Source organism: Gobius niger (genome assembly GCF_951799975.1).
Source record: "Gobius niger genome assembly, chromosome: 19".
NCBI classification, from domain to species: Eukaryota; Metazoa; Chordata; class Actinopteri; order Gobiiformes; family Gobiidae; genus Gobius; species Gobius niger.
The window spans coordinates 11,402,478-11,421,371 of record NC_136870.1 but is presented as its reverse complement, the minus strand read 5'-3'; the positions used below and the strand labels follow the sequence as shown (position 1 = coordinate 11,421,371).

The following is an 18,894-nucleotide window of genomic DNA, read 5'->3' as shown; positions in this document are numbered from 1 at the left end:
ATCTCTATTACTTTAATCCGAAATGTTGATTTATAGTCTGTCAAGCAGCATCAAAGTGTGGTATTGTGACAAAACTAGCCTCTACTCATTGCAAGCGAGGCGTGCACCTCACAAAAGCTTGGTGTGCCCGTGTAAACGCACACAACACACCTCCGAGTTATTGCACACAATGCTGTATTATTATAGTAAAAATCCCTCTTTCGTGGCGAACAGATGGCTCCCATGTCAGTGTGTGCATAGTTGGTTTCACGCCTCCGAGCCGGGCTTCATCAGACAGATTAGACTCAGGCCGCTCTCCTCGGTGAACCCATGAACTCAGGACTGTTTATAAATGGAGCAGACAGTCCTTTACAGGCTACACACTCTGCCATCATATATTATAAGGTTGTAGACGGGTTGCAAATAGCACACACTGGGATGTCTGCCAAACATTTAAATACGTCAAAGGCGAGGTGCAGCAGGTGAATAGGAAACGGAAAACAAAGTTAAAACCTGGATAGAGCCAGGGTCAAATTTCAGATGTATTTATGTTTTTGGCATATTTGGTGATGGCTGGTGGTTGTATGTACAATATAGAGATACAGTAAGTTTATGCATTTGACTAAGCTGGACTGATGCGGGAGTTGATCTGAGAGTTTGTGCGTGACGGGATCATTTACTTGAAAATGGATCATAAGATCATACTAACAAGCTGTCGGTAAAAGTATTTTGTCGATCAAATTGTTGTTTGACCTTTTTCAATGGGTCACTGACTGGTCTTGGCCGCAAATGGCAGTCAATAGATTGTTTTGAGAACTTCTTGAAAGGTTGATGGAAGGTCCAAATCTAGAGGAATTTGAAACCACTATTATAGAGTAACCGTCAAAATTGGCTACTTATCATACACATTTTTCAAAACCTTTGCAGCCTATTTGATGAAGCATTTATCCCTGAACAAAACGTTCCCATTTTGAGCACTGAATTGGTCAGACTAATGGCATATTGAAACTGCAGCTGACCCTTCTTTACGTTGCTACAAATGTTTATTACAGCTCTAAAAATGACTGACGGCCATAAATGTCCCCCATAAATCGCGTAGTAGCACCCCGTAAGGATTCCTCAAATACCTTACTAAGTTCCCCCCTCTATACAATCATATATAATACTTCTAGCAGATATTTGACGAATCAGAAATAAACCAGATCGGCACCAGCAGCCTTTTGCACAGCCTGCCGGATCCGCGTGGGCTGTGTGAAGCTTGGCACCGGCAATAGTCAGTGGGTGGGCAGTGTGCGAAGAAGACAGGGCCCCGACCATGTGCACGGATAAGCAGCCACTTGCGTTTGCACTTTTCTGACACTTTTTTTGCGTCTCTTTTCTCTGCCCCGCAGCCCAGCACTCTGCCACAGGGCACCATCAACATGAACCAGTGCTCGGACGTCATCGACGGGGAGTCCAGGACGGGCCAGAAGAACTCCCTGTGCATCATCACGCCAGAGAGGGAGCATTTCATCCGGGCCGAGTGTAGAGAAATCATCAACGGGTGAGACGCGACGTGGATAACATGCATAGTGACTGTTGTTGATGCTGATGTAAGTGGCAGAGCTGGTGTGTGGGCTGAGATGAGAAGGAAGGGAAACGACGCAGCAGTGGCTTGAAAAACTCTGCCCCCTGCTGTTTGCTTGGGGAAGTGCGCCCACACAATTGTATTCCGGTGACTCTGCACATTCTTTTAGTGTCACCTCAAATTCACTCATTATTCCCTAGTATACCTTTCTACTGCATATCAAGACTTTGCTCATAAAAAGCAGTAATGTGCATGGATGTCTGCCCTACAAGTCTTAAGCACTACACAAATGGGAAATCATGTTCAGAGGCATTAACATTTGAGAGAAGACTGAGATATGAACTGCCAATCTAATACAAGAATTGCACGCCTTTCAAAACCTGTTTAAAGAGGTGTAAAAGACTGGGCTTTCAGGTTTACACAAAAGTAAGACCCCTTCATTTGTTTATTTTCTGCAAAAGATGTAGCACTGCTTAACCTCTTAACTCCCACCTGAACCACATTACCTCCAGTTCGGTTTTACCCAAATCTAAATCAAAAATACTTAACCCTAAATAGCAACAAAAATGACACGAAAAAATTCACAAAAACAGCATTGAAAGCGTTGAAAATGCAACAATTAAGTGGCACAAAATGTGGCACAAAAGTGACAAAAAATAGCATAAAAGTGATACAAATATAACAAAAAAGTGAGAAAAATTTGATAAAAAGTGACAACAAAAAAGTGACAAAAATGTGGTAAAAAAGTGACAAAAATATAACATAAAAGTGACAAAAAAATAACATAAAAGTGACAAAAAAATAACATAAAAGTGACAAAAATATAACATAAAAGGGACAAAAATATAACAAAATTGTGAGTTAAATGTGTTTAAAAATGTTGCAAAAAAGTGACAAAAAAGCTAGGAAAAAACGAAAACAAAATGACGACAACACGGCAACAACGCAAGGAAAAAGCTCCTTCTCGATCAGTTTTGTGGGTCTTAGCTTTCAGATGAGGCGTTACTCTAGCCTATAACCTTTTAGATTTGGGTAAAGCTGAACTGGAGAAAAAGCACTCGGTTTAAGCTGCAGTTAAAAACGATTCAAATTGCCGTTTCGATTTGACTCTATTCACTGTTGCAGCCCGAGTCCCCATGTTCAGGTCTTCTTGTAACCACACATCCAGCTCGTCTGCATCACGGCTATTCTTGGTGTCCGTGACTCACGACGCCCACTACGCGCCGTTACCTGCTGTATCTTCCCACACCTTCCGATCATCTGGCCCCCATGTGTTTGGTCCGGGGCCATCTCTGCACCATTATTCCCCCCGGCGCTGGCACTTACTTCTGAACATAACAACTTCTAAAATTGCGTTAAGCCCGTGTATGTTTTTGCTGGGTGTGTTAAACTGCCCGGTGCCCACACATTTATTTGTCAGGCCTCGTCATTAGCCACAAGTGATGGGTCTGTGCTCTGAGTGTGTACACACAAGCGCTCGCAGCTGTGACCAATTGCTTTTAAACGCTGTGCATTATCTTAGTATTTATCACACGTGCTTTCTGTATAGGTTTACATGCTTACATTGTTCACATCTGGCAGTAAGAGCAGACTATTATTCTTAAAATGAGGTGGAGTCTGACAGGGGGTTTTATTACTTATGACATATGCACATTTGATTGACTATTAAATTTACATTGTGTATTACACACGCACTGAGATTGAGCAAAACACAAGGGATTTCACGTCATTAGCATTTCTTTATAATAAGCGTGTTTTTTGTCTTTTTATGGGAATTGTTGTTGGTTGCAGGTGGCAGGAGGCTCTGACCGTTTACCCAAGGACCAACAAGCAAAACCAGAAGAAAAAGAGAAAAGTCGACCCTCCAACTCAGCAGGTAACTTATATTACACGGAGGAGTTGCTTTCTCTTTTTTCGAAACTAATTCACAACTTTATAAACCAGTCAGTGACAACATTCTTCCAAATATGATATAAGCCCGTCCCGACCACCCAGCTCTGTGACCAGTTCATTGCTCCCTCTTGTTGTGAGGCTTTTTTTCTTCTCTCTGTCCCTCTGTCTCTGAAGTGCGTTGTCCTCTAATGACAGTGCCCCGGGACAGAGTGGATCTACAACAAAGTGACTCATTTGCAGAGGCCGTGCTGACACCGCACTGACCTGTGTGTCCTTGGCTGTCACCTTGGCTGCTCATGTTCGTCTTTTTGTTTTGGTTTTAGGCGATTTTAGAAGGTTGTGTTCAAGTCATTGTAGAAATGGTTGCCTTGTCTGATAGAGGGCAGGGGCCTATAAATGTGGATAATTCAGTGTTTTGAATGCGATTAAGGATCAGAAAATTCACTAAAACACTTTTCTCCAGACAAAGTGTTTAATTCCCAACAGTAATTTGGTGTGTGCAGAAGGTGTATAAGAAATAGATGAAAGTGCAGACAGTGTGCTGTTAATGAGCAACCTCGAAATGATGAGGAAAAGCGAGGCGCACACGGGAGGCAAGTGCTTTGGACCGTGGTGAAGTTGGTTTCACGTTGGACGGTGGATATTCACCTCCGACACTTTGGTCTCGGTCCGGATAAAGCTACAATCATATTACGCACAGTGCACTGGTTCAATCCTGGTCATGTAAGTGTAAATAATACTATAGCCCTACTACAGCAGGTTGCATCATGCTTTTTAGTTGGGTTAGTGCGCATCTGCCCTAATATCCAGGAGGCACAGTGTCTTCTGGTCGCTCCAGTATTAGCGCTAGCAGCAGTGAAGAGCTAATTTTTCCCCCGGTGCCTTGCTACAGTGGCTTGTTAAGCCCAAAAAGGCGCATGTATCCTGGTCCCACTTGCATTAAAGGTCTGGACCAGCGTTGGAAACAAACCCTGGTCCGTTTAAAGTGGACCAAACAGTTCAGGTCTGAACACACCATTAGAAAACCACAGTGACCAAAAGAGTTAATGTCAGGCCCTGGAGATATCAATCCTAATTGAGGTTAAAACATCTGCATTTTAACATTCAGTGAAAGGCAAATCCTATCACTGAATGGTGGTGCATGTGAACGCAATCTACTGCTACTGTATGATGGTAATGATGGAACCAAAATGGAGATTATTATTCTATTGGCAAATGCGTTTTGTGGGTGAGAAGATGATTGAGATTATTATAGTCAGATACTTGGGCTACCTCATATTTTCCACATCTGTCAAGACCGCATTGAGCTGTCCTGCCTCTTTTACTGATCCACAGAGACGTGACCGTGGAAACTCTTCTGAATGCACGCTCGGGTACAAAAGCATATGTTTGCGTTTTGGGCAGCGCCTTCACACTTAACCATGTGATGAGGAGCGACAACAAAATTACGTGACGGGATCATTATCTGTCTCATATTGCGAATATATCGGAGTTTTCACTAGAAAGTGCTGAACTGACGGCTGAAATTTGCAGTTCCATAAAAAATACTATCATTTGTAGATTTCTTTCTTTAAATATGATTATTTTTTCATTTTGCGGTTGGTTTTAGGGTTTCACATAATATAGCGCAAACTTCTTTATTGCAATATTCAAGACACTTATTGAACACCGCAGTTTTTTCACATCTCTCCGCCCTAACCTTATAATTATTATTACTCCTCATCAATATATCACAGAGCACAGTTTGAAAATAAAGGCCTTCTGTGATTGGCAGGGTGGACTAACGCCAAACCAGTGTTTTTCCTTTGAAGACATGAATGGACACCCAGTGAGTTCAGCTCAGCCAAACCTTCATTTTAATCCTGCTTCGACCTGAATAGCTTTGAACTCTTGGCTTCAATAAGGCCTATTTATCTTTATGGCGGATGATGCAGGTGGCGGGTCAGTAAAAAGACAATAGTGTTCGCTTCTTTGTGGAAAAGTGATTTGTACCACCACATGCATGCTTGTGTGACACTGCGTGGCTGTAGAGTTGCTTTCTCTTGGAAATTTCCCTTCTCTTCCTTCAGGCTTGAATAATCTTGGGTTGTGCTTGGTGTATTACGGAGTATGATTTTTAAAACTTTCAACAAAATCCCCCTTGTTTTGCCAACAGTAAGTTCTAGTCCCCACAAATGAGAAATTTACCTCTCATGCCAAATCTACTTTGACTTTTAAAGGTGATTCTAACTTCTCCAAATGTTTTTCGTCCCAAGATTTAATGATTTAACTTTTTTTTTTACTCCATCTGCTTTTCTGATGTGATGATCAGTGAAGTGATTTACTGTCATGAAAATGTAATTTCACTCATATTTTTTATTCTTGATGCATTCCTTTTTCATAGCCCTTTTCTGATCTCACCTCCCATTGTGTCCTCCCCTCCTCTCATCCATTTCCCCTGACCCAATCCTGTGTCCAGGAGCCAGGCCCAGCCAAAGTGACTGTGACCAGCAACAGTGGGGGCAGTATCCCATGCCTGCCCAGCAGCATAGCCTGCGCGGAGCGCGTCCCCACCAGCCGCGCCTCTCTGTGGCAGGAGGAGAGCCGCTGGAGCCGGGCCACTATCCCCTGCAGCCGCAGCGCGTCCTGCATCAGCCAGCTGAGCCAGAGCCAGTCAGATCCCAGAACCAACTCTCAGGACGGTGGGCAGCGGTGGAAAAGCATGTAGCTCTTGTGTTTGCTGTTAGTGACACTGTGGCTGTGTTTCAGATGCTGCTACAGTCAACACTGGGCGCAAGGTACGAGTGGAGAGCGGCTACTTCTCACTGGAGAAAACAAAATCTGAGCCCTGTCCACAGCCTTCCCAGTCTCCTCAGCCACCCCAGAACCTGCCCCTGTCTTCTTCAGCATCCTCCTCCTCTTTAGGAGCTCTCAGCCCAAGGTACTACTCTGAGCCAGACCCCCTGACCTCCCCAAACCAACCCTCCCAAGACCCTCTCCCTTCTCCAGGTGCCCTAGTTTCCCCTAGCTACTCCACCATCAGCTCCTCTCAGAGCTCTCTGGACTCTGAGCCCAGCAGCAGCGCCCCCGTGTGGGAGGGGCGCGCTGGTGCGGTTAGCAGTGGGACAGGCAGAGTGGGCCGAGCTGGCAGAGAATATGCCGTCCTGTCAGACGTACCTCGAGCGCGGCGGCTCAGCTACAGGGAGGCTTTCCGCTCGGACAGAAAGCAGCAGGAGATCAGGGCGCGCACACGGAGCCCCGGCCGACAGGAAGTGGCCCGACTGTTTGGGGAGGAGCGCAGGTACGGGATGGCCAAAAACATCCAACTGGTGATGGAGGGACTTAATTAATTTGCAATCATTAATAACCCACTGGTTGTAAACTCATCCCATTCCCCTTAAACATGAATGAAGTAGTTTATAAAGATGTGGTCATATTTTGAGCATTAATTCACCAGTGGTTTAGCATTAATGATTTCTGATCATAAGCTGCATGTGTTACTTTACTTCTTCTGATTCCTCCTTTGCGCTTGCTACTTTGCCAGCGGTTTTATCATTCTGGTCTTTTCCAGGGGCTTCTGAAAGGAGCTTCTCTGAGCTTTCCCAACCCTTCCTCCCTGTCCCACTGCTGCCCCCTGCTGGCCATCGCTGAATCCTGCTCTCTCATTTCACCCTGCGCTGCCTGGGACAGACTGTAGATTGCCTATTATATTCCTTGCTTTTAAATTATTCTTATATTTGGTAACAACCATCACCCTAAGGTATACCTTACTTTCTTTTGCCTAATCCACCATTTTGACCATTTTTCCCTCCAGATACAGTAACACTGCTCCCTAAACCTTTAGTTTGGTGTGTAGGTGTTTCTTTTGGGAAATTTCATGTAAATGCATATGTGTATTAAACTGCTGTGCAATTGCTTCATAACTTTTTTAGTTTTTACTGATCTTCTGATGCTTTGGTTTAATTGTATGCAAACTAAGGCTAAGGCTTAATGCGTTATGGGAATGTGTTATTGTATTTTACTTTGTATTAATATTTTGTCATGGGGCTTCAAATTGTATTTGTGTGTTTTTTAGGCGAATTATTGAACATTTTGAAGAATGTCAACAAGTGGAACGTATGGACACTAGTAACTCCAATGACCCTTCGATCACCTCACTATCCCAGAGACAAGGCCGCAGTGAAAGACGCTACCTAGTTAACAAACAGGTATACAGTTTACTATGACTAATCGACTCATTGTAAGTCTCACATATGTATAATAGTATATTAAATGTTTTCTTTCCAGGACTTGTCTCTTGATGCAGGAAAAGAACGCTCAGTGCCGGATGTGTCCAACTCAACCTTTGCCAATTTAAGACGGGCCAAGTCACTGGATCGCAGAGCAACGGAGTCATCAATGACGGTAAGTCTGACATATAGAACCGTAAAGCAGCGAGTCTGGTGAGCTACTTGCACTACCACATGTATTCTGTACGGTCAGGGAAAGCAACATCTGGCCAACTGGCCTCGAGCATATGTATCATCTGACCCCCAAGATGATTTTGATTAAATATGATTATGTACAACAGACATCTATGTATCTGTTTAAGTAAACTTCTTCATTCTTTTAAAATTATTTCTGGTTAGTTAGATTTATATGATGTATAAACATTTTATTAGTTGATGGTGGTCCTTCATTTTTGGCCATCTTAGGTAGGTTCAGCTCCATTGGGAAAATTGTCACATGACCAGACAAACTTGCCTACCTTGTGCAGAGTATGATTGTCCTGCCCTGCTTATACAGTGGAACTAATGTAAGAGAAGTGTGATGCAAGCCTGTTCCTTACCTCCCCTCTCTCTCAAACCCTTAAATTATTATTTTTTTGATGGGATTTTTACCTCCAGCGCCGAGAGGAAGTGGGACGGTTTGGCTCCATTGGTTCAATTGTCCTCCACTCCATCGGCTGTTCCCATAAGACATCTAGTAATCCAGTCTATGAAGAATTACTTGATGTCTTCCTCTCTTTGTTCTGTTCTCTGGAGTTAATCGTGTGGCTGTCCAGGCTAAAATCCAGTGGCAAAAAAGGCTTTGCTTAATCTCAGGTATACATGTAAACTGCTTAAAAGAGCCGAGTTCTTTAATGCTAGAATAGGAAGTTATATCAGCTGAGCTGAGATCAGTTTGGCAGGTCTGATCACTGTTTGGTTGGTGCAGCTGCCTTGACCCCCTCCCACCACACACACACACGCGCGGTAGAGCAGTAGCGTTACTGATGGTTATAAATAGGCGCGCAGAAGCCACCGCAGTGGTGTGCATGTCCCCGGCAGAGAACCCTGACTGTCAGCTTATGAAGTTAAGGCAGGTTAGCCATCAAAATGACCCTGTGCCAAACTGTGACCCCCCTCCGGATGAAGCTGAACAAAACTAAGGTATGTGTGAGTGAGGTGCATTTTGGGGGTATTATTTGAGTTTGGAGTCTATAAACAGATGGGCTTGGTTTCAGCGTGCAGCAGTTTGTGTTTCACCGTCAGCTGTAGCTCCCGCCAGTCGGTCTCTACAGTCAGGAGCGCTAGAGTTCAGGGTCGGATGTGTGTTGACTTAATGTAAACATGAGCATCCACACTCAGGACATGGCGGGTACATGTTCAAGCCATGAATCTTTACGGTATGGCTTTAAAGCTGAGCCTTTATTGCTGTGATGTTGGCACTGTAAAAACCACTGTGCTTTCTTTTGTAACATGTGCAAACAATGGTTCCTACATAGTACTCAGGTATATTCATGTCCTTGTATGTATTCCTTTGTTATTAGGTTGAATACATCTATAGCTCTATCAAAAAAAGACACTCAGGCTTATTTTGAGGCTACATATTTTTGTATCAGGTGAAATGAATGAAATTATGAATGTTCAAAGACAGCTCCGGTTGAAAGCAATGGGATGGGTCTGCAGTTGTTGTAAAGGGTGTGAATACTTGCATTACTATTGGGTAATAGTGTCTAGTGTCAGACTGCTACGAGTAAAATAAATATTCTGATCTGGAAAGTGTCAAAGCCAACTGTACATGCCATCACTTACTTTCTGTATTCATTGGTCATTTCATTGAATGTTTAAAGGTTATACTCTTGCCTTATTTTGTTGTGCCCTCCCTCAGCCGGATCTATTGAACTTCAAGAAAGGATGGATGACTAAGCTGTATGAAGACGGACTGGTAATTAGCTTTTACTTACAGACAAAAACGACTGGATGGATGGATTCCCTTTGCTTTGTACAAATGATGTTTTTTCTGTCTTGTAGTGGAAGAAGCACTGGTTTGTCCTCACTGATCAGAGTCTAAGGTATTACAAAGACTCCATTGCTGAGGAGGCAAGTCATTTTTTTGGATTCGAATTTTTGGGTTGAATCGTTTAAAGAGTCTTACATTTCTGAGTTTTGCATTTTTTTTTTTAGGCGTCACAGCTGGACGGCGAGATCGATCTGTCCACGTGCTACGATGTCAAAGAGTTCCCCGTCCAGAGGAATTACGGTTTCCAGATCATGGTGGGTGCTGCTGATTCTTCACATCAACAAAGGGACAGGGACATTTATCACCCATGTAGATGAAACTCATTGTCTGCACCTCTTCCGAGCTGATGTCTGCTGCCGGGCCACAAATAGCTTTAGACGAGCGGGCGACACAACGTTAGGTATCAGGTTTTGGCCTTTTTTGAAAACCATTCTTCGTCTGTCATGAAGGATGTCAGGGGCCTGTCATCCACGAAGGTCTAGCCTCATGATCTGGTCTAAATCTGCTACTGCTGCTACAACTTCCCCATACGTCATGTTTGCAAAGATCTGCCCTTGTGTTCACTCAATAACACTCATGCATCAAGATAGATTTACTGTGAATTATAACAGCGTCTTAGGGATGCATCATCCCTAATGTGGAGATGCCCATTAATCACTTTTAGCGCTTGTTGCTGGCTCAGTTCTGGGCACATATAGATGCTTCGAATGTCCACATTATTCATTTGATGTCATCAGGGTTTTGCGCTTCGCTACATATAGATTTCAGAGGTGCCATTCAAAGCCGGCCTATATGCAGAGTATACTAGCCACAAGGTCGGTTTCTTTGTTTACATTCACTCGCAGACGCATCCCCAGTGTTGCTAAAGGATCAGAAATAGTCTCTTTGGCTGTGAACTGCATGGGTTTGGTGACCAGAAATTAATAACTGCAGTATTTATATCTGCTCCAGCGCCTGTGTGCCTACCAGCTGGAGCTGCTGTGCATGTGTAATGCATACATTTTTTTCTAATTCTTTTAATTGTAATATTCAATTAATCAAAGGTGTACATTTCACCATCAATGTGTTTACATAGTACACATTTTTATTTAATCAAAGTCATATACACGGTCATATAACAATTATTAAGACTGTATTAGTGGTTTGGGACCTGTGACAGGATCATTTTCAGTAGGTCTCTAACTGTTTTTTGTTTGTTTTGTTTTTTGTTATCAATATTGATGAACCTCCAGAATATGTTTATTACAATTTATAATTAACACTTTTATTTGGGTTGTGGCCTGTCGTGATTGGTTGAAGATGGGTCCACTGATTTATACACGTCTGCCTTCAGCAGCAAGGCTTCCATCACTAGTCACTGAACTGTTAGGACATTCTTCATCTTTCTATCATGTTGCATTCAAGTCTGTCAACAAATAGAAAAGGTCATGCGTTTGCGCTGTGACAAATAGATATTAATCATTTCGTTTGACTTTTAAAAAGCATCCATTCTTCACAAACATGTCAGGACGGTATTTTAAGCTGGCCATTATCTCACCCTTGTCATGCCTGGCTGTTTACAGTGTAAAGAGGGAGCATGCACCCTGTCAGCGATGACCTCTGGAATCCGCCGCAACTGGATTCAGGCCATCATGAAGAATGTGCGACCCACAATCGCCCCTGATGTCACCCGGTAATACTCACAGAGGATCAGCTGCACTTATCCACTGCCACAAACAAAAGGATACTCTCTAATAGTGCATCTCACTAATGTCTCTCCTCCGCTGCCTCTATTTCCTCCTCCTCCTCGTGGTGTGTCCACCTGCTTCCAGGAAAAACATCTCTCTGAAACTGTCCGTGTTGAAGCCCAGGTTGGATTGCCTGTGTGTTGTCTTTCATGTTCTTTAAAACAGTGATGTCATGGCTCAGCGATGTCCGCTCCGTGTGTTTATCTCCGTGTCATGTGATCGTTGAGTAATGTCTTCTTGTCAGCTGTGCCAGACGCTCTTAGAAATGTTAACATTTCATCACTGCTAGAATTTATTATCAGTGACGAAAGAAAGCATGTCATGAACACCGATAGAGAATGACGATGCAGTTTTAGTTCAAATAAATGACTTAAAGCCACACTGCGTAGAATTTTACCCAATACATAAAATTTAAGTACAAACATTTATTTAATGACAGAGATTTTCAGCATTGAAAAAATGTACAAACAAACATGAGCCTTTGTTGTCAGCGGCTTACCTGTCCGAAGACATGACTGTACTGTACTTTACCCCAAGTGGGTACGTCTCCAGCTCGTCTCCATGGAGATGTTGACTGACTGGTCCTCATCCAAATCCATTCTTTGATTACCCACTGTAAAGATGGCATTTTCTGTGTTGAGCTGGTCATTAGGAGCATGTTTTGTTCTGATGGCAACAGTATAGTCCAAAATGTTACGCAGTGTGCCTTTAAATCAGATAAGAGTTCATATTTATGAGACAAAACTAATATGAAGCAGCAATAATCAGCGTCTTTAATCATTGCAGTGAATTTTATCGGATTCATATCTAAATAAACTCCAAAAGTTTTAGCAGTAATCGCAGTAATTTACAATATTCTCATTATTACTCATTTTAATACTCATTTATTGATACCTTTATTGACATGAGGGTATTTGCATAATCTCACAGTTTTTGAGTTTTACAAATGCAGTATCTTGTTGACATTATATTGCAATACCATTCGGTAGCTTTTCATTTAGAACATTACTGATGCTTTATTGAGGGAATAAATTCTGGTGGTCCAAAAAATCTTACAAAGGCATGTGCTTGTACTAAGGCTGGTGTTTTAACCCTAAGCCTGATAAACTGTCTTCCTTCTTGCTGAATCTGCTTGCTACTCCTAGAATCAGCTCTGTCTGAAGTGAGTCAGGTTGTTATTCTGAACATGACCAGTGCGAATCCTCAGTCGCCTGCTTCGAACGGGAATGTGTGATATTTTTGGCATTCCTGTCGGGACGCCTCTCCGACACCTCTCTGTCATTCTTGAGCCCTGTCCCTTCTCGTTTTCCCCTTACTCACACTGGCTGATACAGTAGCTCACCGCAGACCCGTAGAAATAGTCGCTGAGGTCACCTTTTTTAAAAACGCACTGTACAGGTTTATGGTAAAAGTGACAACTTTACTGCCAACGTGTCATCACACTGGGCTGCATTTAAAAATAGCTCAAATAAAAGTGAAAGCGGGCGTTGGACATAGCTTATCTTTGGGTATTCTTGTAAATGCCGAGGCTGCTTAAGCTGTGCGCACACGCTGCCCAAAGTACCTCAGTGTTAATGCCTGATGATTTTTGCAGAGGCACAACTGTTACGTGTTGTGTCATATTTGTTGTCTTCAGACTGTGTTGATGTCACACTGTCAGATGAAAGCCAAAATTCCCATATTATTTGTATGATACTGCTAGAAGAAGAAGATCCACCAATGTGAAACCTTTATGTTGTAGGGTGACCACCTGCCCCTTTCAGTTTCTCTAGTCATTCCCTCCTTCTTGTCATTGCACAACGGTTTGCGGTGGTCACCCTAGTAACAAGGTCCGGGATCTTGCAAAAAAAAATCATCCAACCACGCCTAAAATTCACATTAAGTGTATTATGTTTGTCAACTGTCAACATTTGCTCTGCCCCATCAATTAAACAGTACATGCCAGTGAAATGTTGTGACGTCATTTGTAGCACAGATATACTCGGCTTTGTTTTGATGCATTCCCTTTTTTTTTTTAGATCCCTTCCTGAAGATAATGTAAAATCCCCAGTGGCGTTAGAGCCATGTTCACAGCCCACATCTGAACTGAGCCCCAATTCGGAGACCACTAAATCCGACCTCACCAACCAGTCGAGCTCCAACAACTCGTCCAACCCTCCCTCTGAACCGCGCAAAAGCCGGGTGCGGGAGCGCAGGCGAGAGGGCCGCTCCAAGACCTACGACTGGACAGAATTCAAAATGGAGAAGCCCGAAAAGCCTGCGAAGGAGCGGGCGGACACTGTGGACCTCAGCTCGTCTTTTTCACCCAATTCCACCTATTGTTCCTCGTCGACTCCGTCCTCCTCTCTCGCCTCGTCCCCTGGCTCTACTTCCTCACAGCCGCCGTCTACAACAGAGGACAAAGTCACCGCGGCGCCGACCACCTACACAGGCCCTGCTGCGCGCGAGTGCCAGGACCAAGGAAGGATGGAGGTAGATCACCAAACAGATAAAGACGGGGGCGACGGTAAAGGCTCTGGCGCGGTGCAGGTGGAGATCGAACAGCGGTGGCATCAGGTGGAGACGACGCCTTTGAGGGAAGAAAAGCAAGTGCCCATCACGACCGCTTCGACGGTGTCTAGTAACTCAGACCGGTTACCTCCGCACGAGCTGGCAGCGCTGCTCGACAAAGAGGTATGTGGATCAGTTCAGTGCGCATAGTTCATAAGGTTTTCATGCTTTTTGAATATTTTCATTTTATAAGGTAGCCTTCATTTGCTTTCCCTGACTTCCTGACAACAACACATACGATCAATCAACACACGCATTGCCTCCTTTTCAAAGTATCTACTACTCAGTCTACTACTCACTGTGTCTATTGTGGCTATTTGAAGTGTGCCTTTATTGAACTTGTTTGGTGCAGTTGGGACAGAAGCAGAAAGAGCTGGACCGGCTTCAGAAGCAGAACAGTCTCTTAAAAGAGCAACTGGAAGATGCGCTGGGACGAGAACAGAGCGCCAGAGAGGGCTACGTGCTGCAGGTATTTCCACACTAGCAAAACTATCATCTTTGACCTATTACAAGTTGCCTTATTTACTGTATTTTGCTAACTGGTGTGGGCACTTTATTCTGAACCTGATGTGCATGGTTGTGGTGTTCGTAGCATGAGGTTTGGACTAACTGTTGTTACGGAGGCTCACATCTCTTGGGTCAATAACTGATCTGTGGCTTGTGGTGAGTTACTGACTGGGAAGCTTTGCACTATGCTTTTCCCTCTGTCTGTCTGTCTGTCTGTGCTGCCATTGTGTGTCCTTTGCATACTTTATTTTGCATGTCAAACCGCGACTGGACCAACTTCATGGTACAAATTTGTAATGACCATCCCATTCATTTGTGTATTTTTGTGAATTTGAATGTGTGTAACCAATCATTTTTGTTTTCTCATGTCAGTTTGAGTTTATTGGTTTTCATACTCAACATTTCAAACTGGAAAAGCACAGTGGAATGAATCTCAGATCTGAGAGCCTGTTTAGGGTAAATTTCATTGAGTCCTGAGATGTGGTTCTCCGTACTGCAGCAGGTTAGATGTTGTATGTTCCTAAAACTCTGTTATCAATCTCTTTCAAGAGCGCCACACCCCCTTCCTCATCACCGCACCGAGTCCCTTGGCAGCGCATACACAAACTAAACCAGGATTTACAAGGAGAACTGGAGAGCCAAAAACACAAGCAGGATGTTGCTCAGCAGCAGATTCGGACGTTAAAGAGAAGTTACACTGAAGCCCAGGAGGCCGTAGACCGCCATGAGACTGACATCCAAGCACTCCAGGCTAAACTGGCTAGTGCTATGGCAGAAATATTAGCTAGTGAACAAGCTGTAGCTCGAATGCGTAATGAACTCAAGCTAGAACAGGAGAGATCCAAAGAACATGAGGAGGAGTATAACCGCAGCGAGGCCACACTTAGAGCTCAACTGAAGGACAGTGAGGAGCGCCTGAAGGAAGTGGAGGCTAGTCTGTTAGAGCGGAGCCAGGCTCTCCGACACCTGGAACGACAGCAGGCTCTGCAGAAGGACCACCTCAGAGAGACACAGAGACTTCAAGAGCGACTACAGGAAGTGACAGCACGGCTCAGCGCCACCGAGGAGGGACAGGCTTTGAAAGAGGAGCGCTTGAAGATGGAGCAACAGAGCCTGAGAGAGGCTCATGAGAGAGAGAAACAGAGTTTGTGTCGACGATTAGCTGAGGCCGAAAGTGCACAGAAGGATATGGATGAGCGACTGTTGGAGGCTGAGCAGCAGGTAGAAGCTCTGCTTTGTGGGAGACAGAGCTCTGCTGGTCAAGGAGAGGAACTGCATAAGCTTCAAGAAGAGCTGACACACAAAAGTAACATGATAGAGTCTCTGAGAGAGAGTGTGCGTCGACTGGAGGAGGAGAAAAGTCACCTGACTTGTCACTGCCAGGAGCTTCTCAACCAGATCTCTGAGGCAGACCGAGAAGTTACAAAGCTCCGTGGTCAACTGGAGGCAGAAGAAGCCGATTACTACACCCTGGAGCACTCATATGAGAGGGCCACTGAGGAGTTTCAGAAAATGAACCAGTTCCTCCATGAGAAGGAGCAAGAGATCCATCAGACTAAAGAAATGTATGAGCGGCTGGTGGAACGAAAAGAGGAGGACTTAAAGGAGGCCTTTGTGAAGATGACTGCACTCGGGAACAGCCTGGAGGAAACAGAGCAGAAGTTACAAGCGAAAGAGGAACTTCTCTGTCAGATGAGTCAAAGACTCTTAGAGCCTTGCGACGCTGAAAAGGATCTGCAAGCTAAACTTGTAATTGCCGAGGACAGGATCGCAGAGCTTGAGCAACACCTCCATGCCCTGCAGCTGGGCTATGCTGGTCTTCACTCTGAAAGGCAGAGTCCTGAACAGTGCAATCAGGAGTCTGTAGAAATGTCTAATGACGGTGCATCAGCAGTTCAAAACCCCTTTGACGAGTCTCTTGCTAAAAGACCAAGAATACGCTTTTCAAACATTCAGTGCCAAAAATATACAAATGTAGAGGAGTCAGACAGAACACACAAAGTCTTGTTAGTTCAAGGAAACATTTCCACTGACATCTCATTCCCTCAAACCAGCGACCCAGAGAAGTTTATTTCTATTATACATGCCCTAGAATCCAAACTCCTTGCTACTGAAGATAAGTTAAGAAATCTCACACACAACCTTGATCGATCAACCAAAGATGATCCAATGTCCAAAACTGAAGTAGAGTTTAGTGAAAGTACACCATCCTTTGATGGTGAAAGGGGCATTCCAGTCATTTCTGCTGATAATCACTATGCCAATGCTCTTGTGTGTATAGAAAACTGTCGGCTAAAAGTGCGGGGCATTCTCAGTGGCTCTCATCAAACCACTGATTCTCAACTGCATTCACTTTCATTAATAGAGAGTGACTTGTTCAATGCATCACTTTTCATCCATCAAGCACAAAACACCGAGCAATCTGCAGAAGTGGCTCCACATCCGCCTACAGAATCTGACACAAATGCAGTGCAACTCTTTGCCAAAACCCTGTCTTTTGAGGCAGTGGTTTTAAACAAGATGGCTTTATTATTACAGACTTCAAAATCTGACGTTTTACAAACTTTAAATAAAATATGGGAAGATGTGGAGAACATTAAAAACAGTGATAAAGACTGTTTGGCAATCGTCTATGCTGATATTTTGACTAAGAAACTAATGCTCGAGAGCGCTTTTTGGAAGGACATGGAGAACGTTGGACATCAGGGAAGTGTTGCCAACATAGAGGGCAGTCTTTTATTTAACAGCTACATTAAAGCTGAACTGGCCTACTCCATTCAAAACATAAAAATATTGTATGATGAGAAATTTAGAATCCTGAAAAGGGAGTTAGCTGAAGCACATAAGAATTTGCATCAGAGGGAAATTGCTCTGAAAACAATCATTGAAGCTTCCAAAAGTCCAGATTTGAAAAATATCATCAAAGAAATCAAAAAGAACTTGGGTCTCAGCAAACATAAGCTAGCCGACATCCGTCCCCCTGAACTGGCCCCGTACATGGAGCAAATCGAGGTGGAGGAGGCGAGAAGCATGGCTGAAGAGATTATTGATAGGCACTTACCTGAAGATGTCCTATCATGTGGTGTTGAGTCTATCCAGTCACTAGGAAATGCACATGAGGTGCTAGCCAGTGAGCTCCAGAAACAAGCTGCTGTACTTCAAAAATATGCTCACGAATTAGAAAGTGGTGACAACCATCCAGAGCTGGCTAAAATGATCCATGTGCTGTTAGGACAGCAGACTTCACCACAGTGTACTACTGCTTCCCTGTGTATGCGTGACGCGCTCATACAAAGTCAAGTGGCTTATGTGGCATGCAGACTGCGGGTCATGCATGAACAAGACCTGAGCTGGTACAAGCAGGCCAGTCAAAACATGGATGCACTGGTCCAAGAGCATGCACAGAACATCAGCTCAATCCAGGAGAAGTATGAATCTTCAATGGAAGAGCAGCAGCAGAGCTTCTCGCACAGGGTGGAAAGTCTTCAAAGTGAAAACCAAGCTCTCAAAAGTGAGATCGTTAAACGGGTGGCCGAGCTTTCTCAGCAGCAGGGGCAGATGGCAACATTAGAGGGGCATTTTCAAAAAGAAGCTGAGGATCTGAGGCAGAGGCACAAACAGGAGATAAGAAAAGTGGAGGAAGAACGAACATCTACAGTGAAGGAGCTTATGGAGACTACAGCAGGCAGCCATAAGACACTAGAGGAACAGCACAAGAGCCTCATCAAGAGACAAGAAGAGCAGTTTGAGCTGAGGATCTGTGAGCTCCAACGTTTACACAGAGAAGAGTTGATGAAACTGCAACAGTATACAGAGGACGACAGATCTCTGCACAGGACAGCGGGTCAGACAAGAGAGGAGCAGAGGAAGGGGGAGGACCACAGCGTGTCTGAGGTGGACTCCATGATGGTCCTGCGAGAACGCATCCAGGAGCTTGAGACCCAAATGGACACCATGAGGGACGAACTGGAGAACAAGAGCCTGGAGGGAGACATGGACAGCCTCCGCGACAAATACCAGAGGGACTTTGACAGTCTGAAGGTTTCTGATCCTTTACTTTGTTTTAGTTTACCTCTGTAGTCTGTAGATGAGAGTAGTGATAGGGCGGTAATCACTGCTGCTACAGCTCCACTCTGCTGACATTCACTTTGTGGAAAATGGTGTATCTGCAAAAATCATAGAAACTATGAGTGAATTACATAGTACATTTCCATAATATGTTATGTATCTTTTTAAACACACCATTTTCCATGTAGAAAATGTTATCAATGCCTTACTTTTCTGTTATAGAGGAATTTCACTTTCTAATTTTCTCTACTAACCTAGCATTGCTCAGAATTGTGCTCTTGCATTCTTCTAATATGCTAAATTGTGCATGAGACATTTGAGTAGCTTGATGCTCTGTTAGAACATGTCTTTAATTCACTT

At 43.9% G+C, this 18,894-nt stretch overlaps 1 protein-coding gene across 6 annotated transcripts in view; it reads left to right on the top strand.

The window, feature by feature from the left end:
* The window catches only part of LOC306978721 (myosin phosphatase Rho interacting protein), a 41,691-nt gene that overhangs the window by 18,965 nt on the left and 3,832 nt on the right, over positions 1-18,894 (top strand). For 3 of the 6 annotated variants that reach the window (XM_079577386.1, XM_079577388.1, XM_079577389.1), the window contains exons 4-17: positions 1,371-1,522; positions 3,338-3,422; positions 5,898-6,120; positions 6,188-6,719; positions 7,494-7,626; positions 7,706-7,822; positions 9,551-9,607; positions 9,694-9,762; positions 9,847-9,936; positions 11,245-11,354; positions 11,494-11,544; positions 13,428-14,082; positions 14,312-14,428; positions 15,016-18,507. In XM_079577386.1, the coding sequence (XP_079433512.1) occupies positions 1,371-1,522; positions 3,338-3,422; positions 5,898-6,120; positions 6,188-6,719; positions 7,494-7,626; positions 7,706-7,822; positions 9,551-9,607; positions 9,694-9,762; positions 9,847-9,936; positions 11,245-11,354; positions 11,494-11,544; positions 13,428-14,082; positions 14,312-14,428; positions 15,016-18,507 (5,883 nt within the window). The remainder of the gene's footprint in view (positions 1-1,370; positions 1,523-3,337; positions 3,423-5,897; positions 6,121-6,187; positions 6,720-7,493; positions 7,627-7,705; positions 7,823-9,550; positions 9,608-9,693; positions 9,763-9,846; positions 9,937-11,244; positions 11,355-11,493; positions 11,545-13,427; positions 14,083-14,311; positions 14,429-15,015; positions 18,508-18,894) is intronic. The other 3 variants (XM_079577387.1, XM_079577391.1, XM_079577390.1) reach the window with 3 other exon arrangements.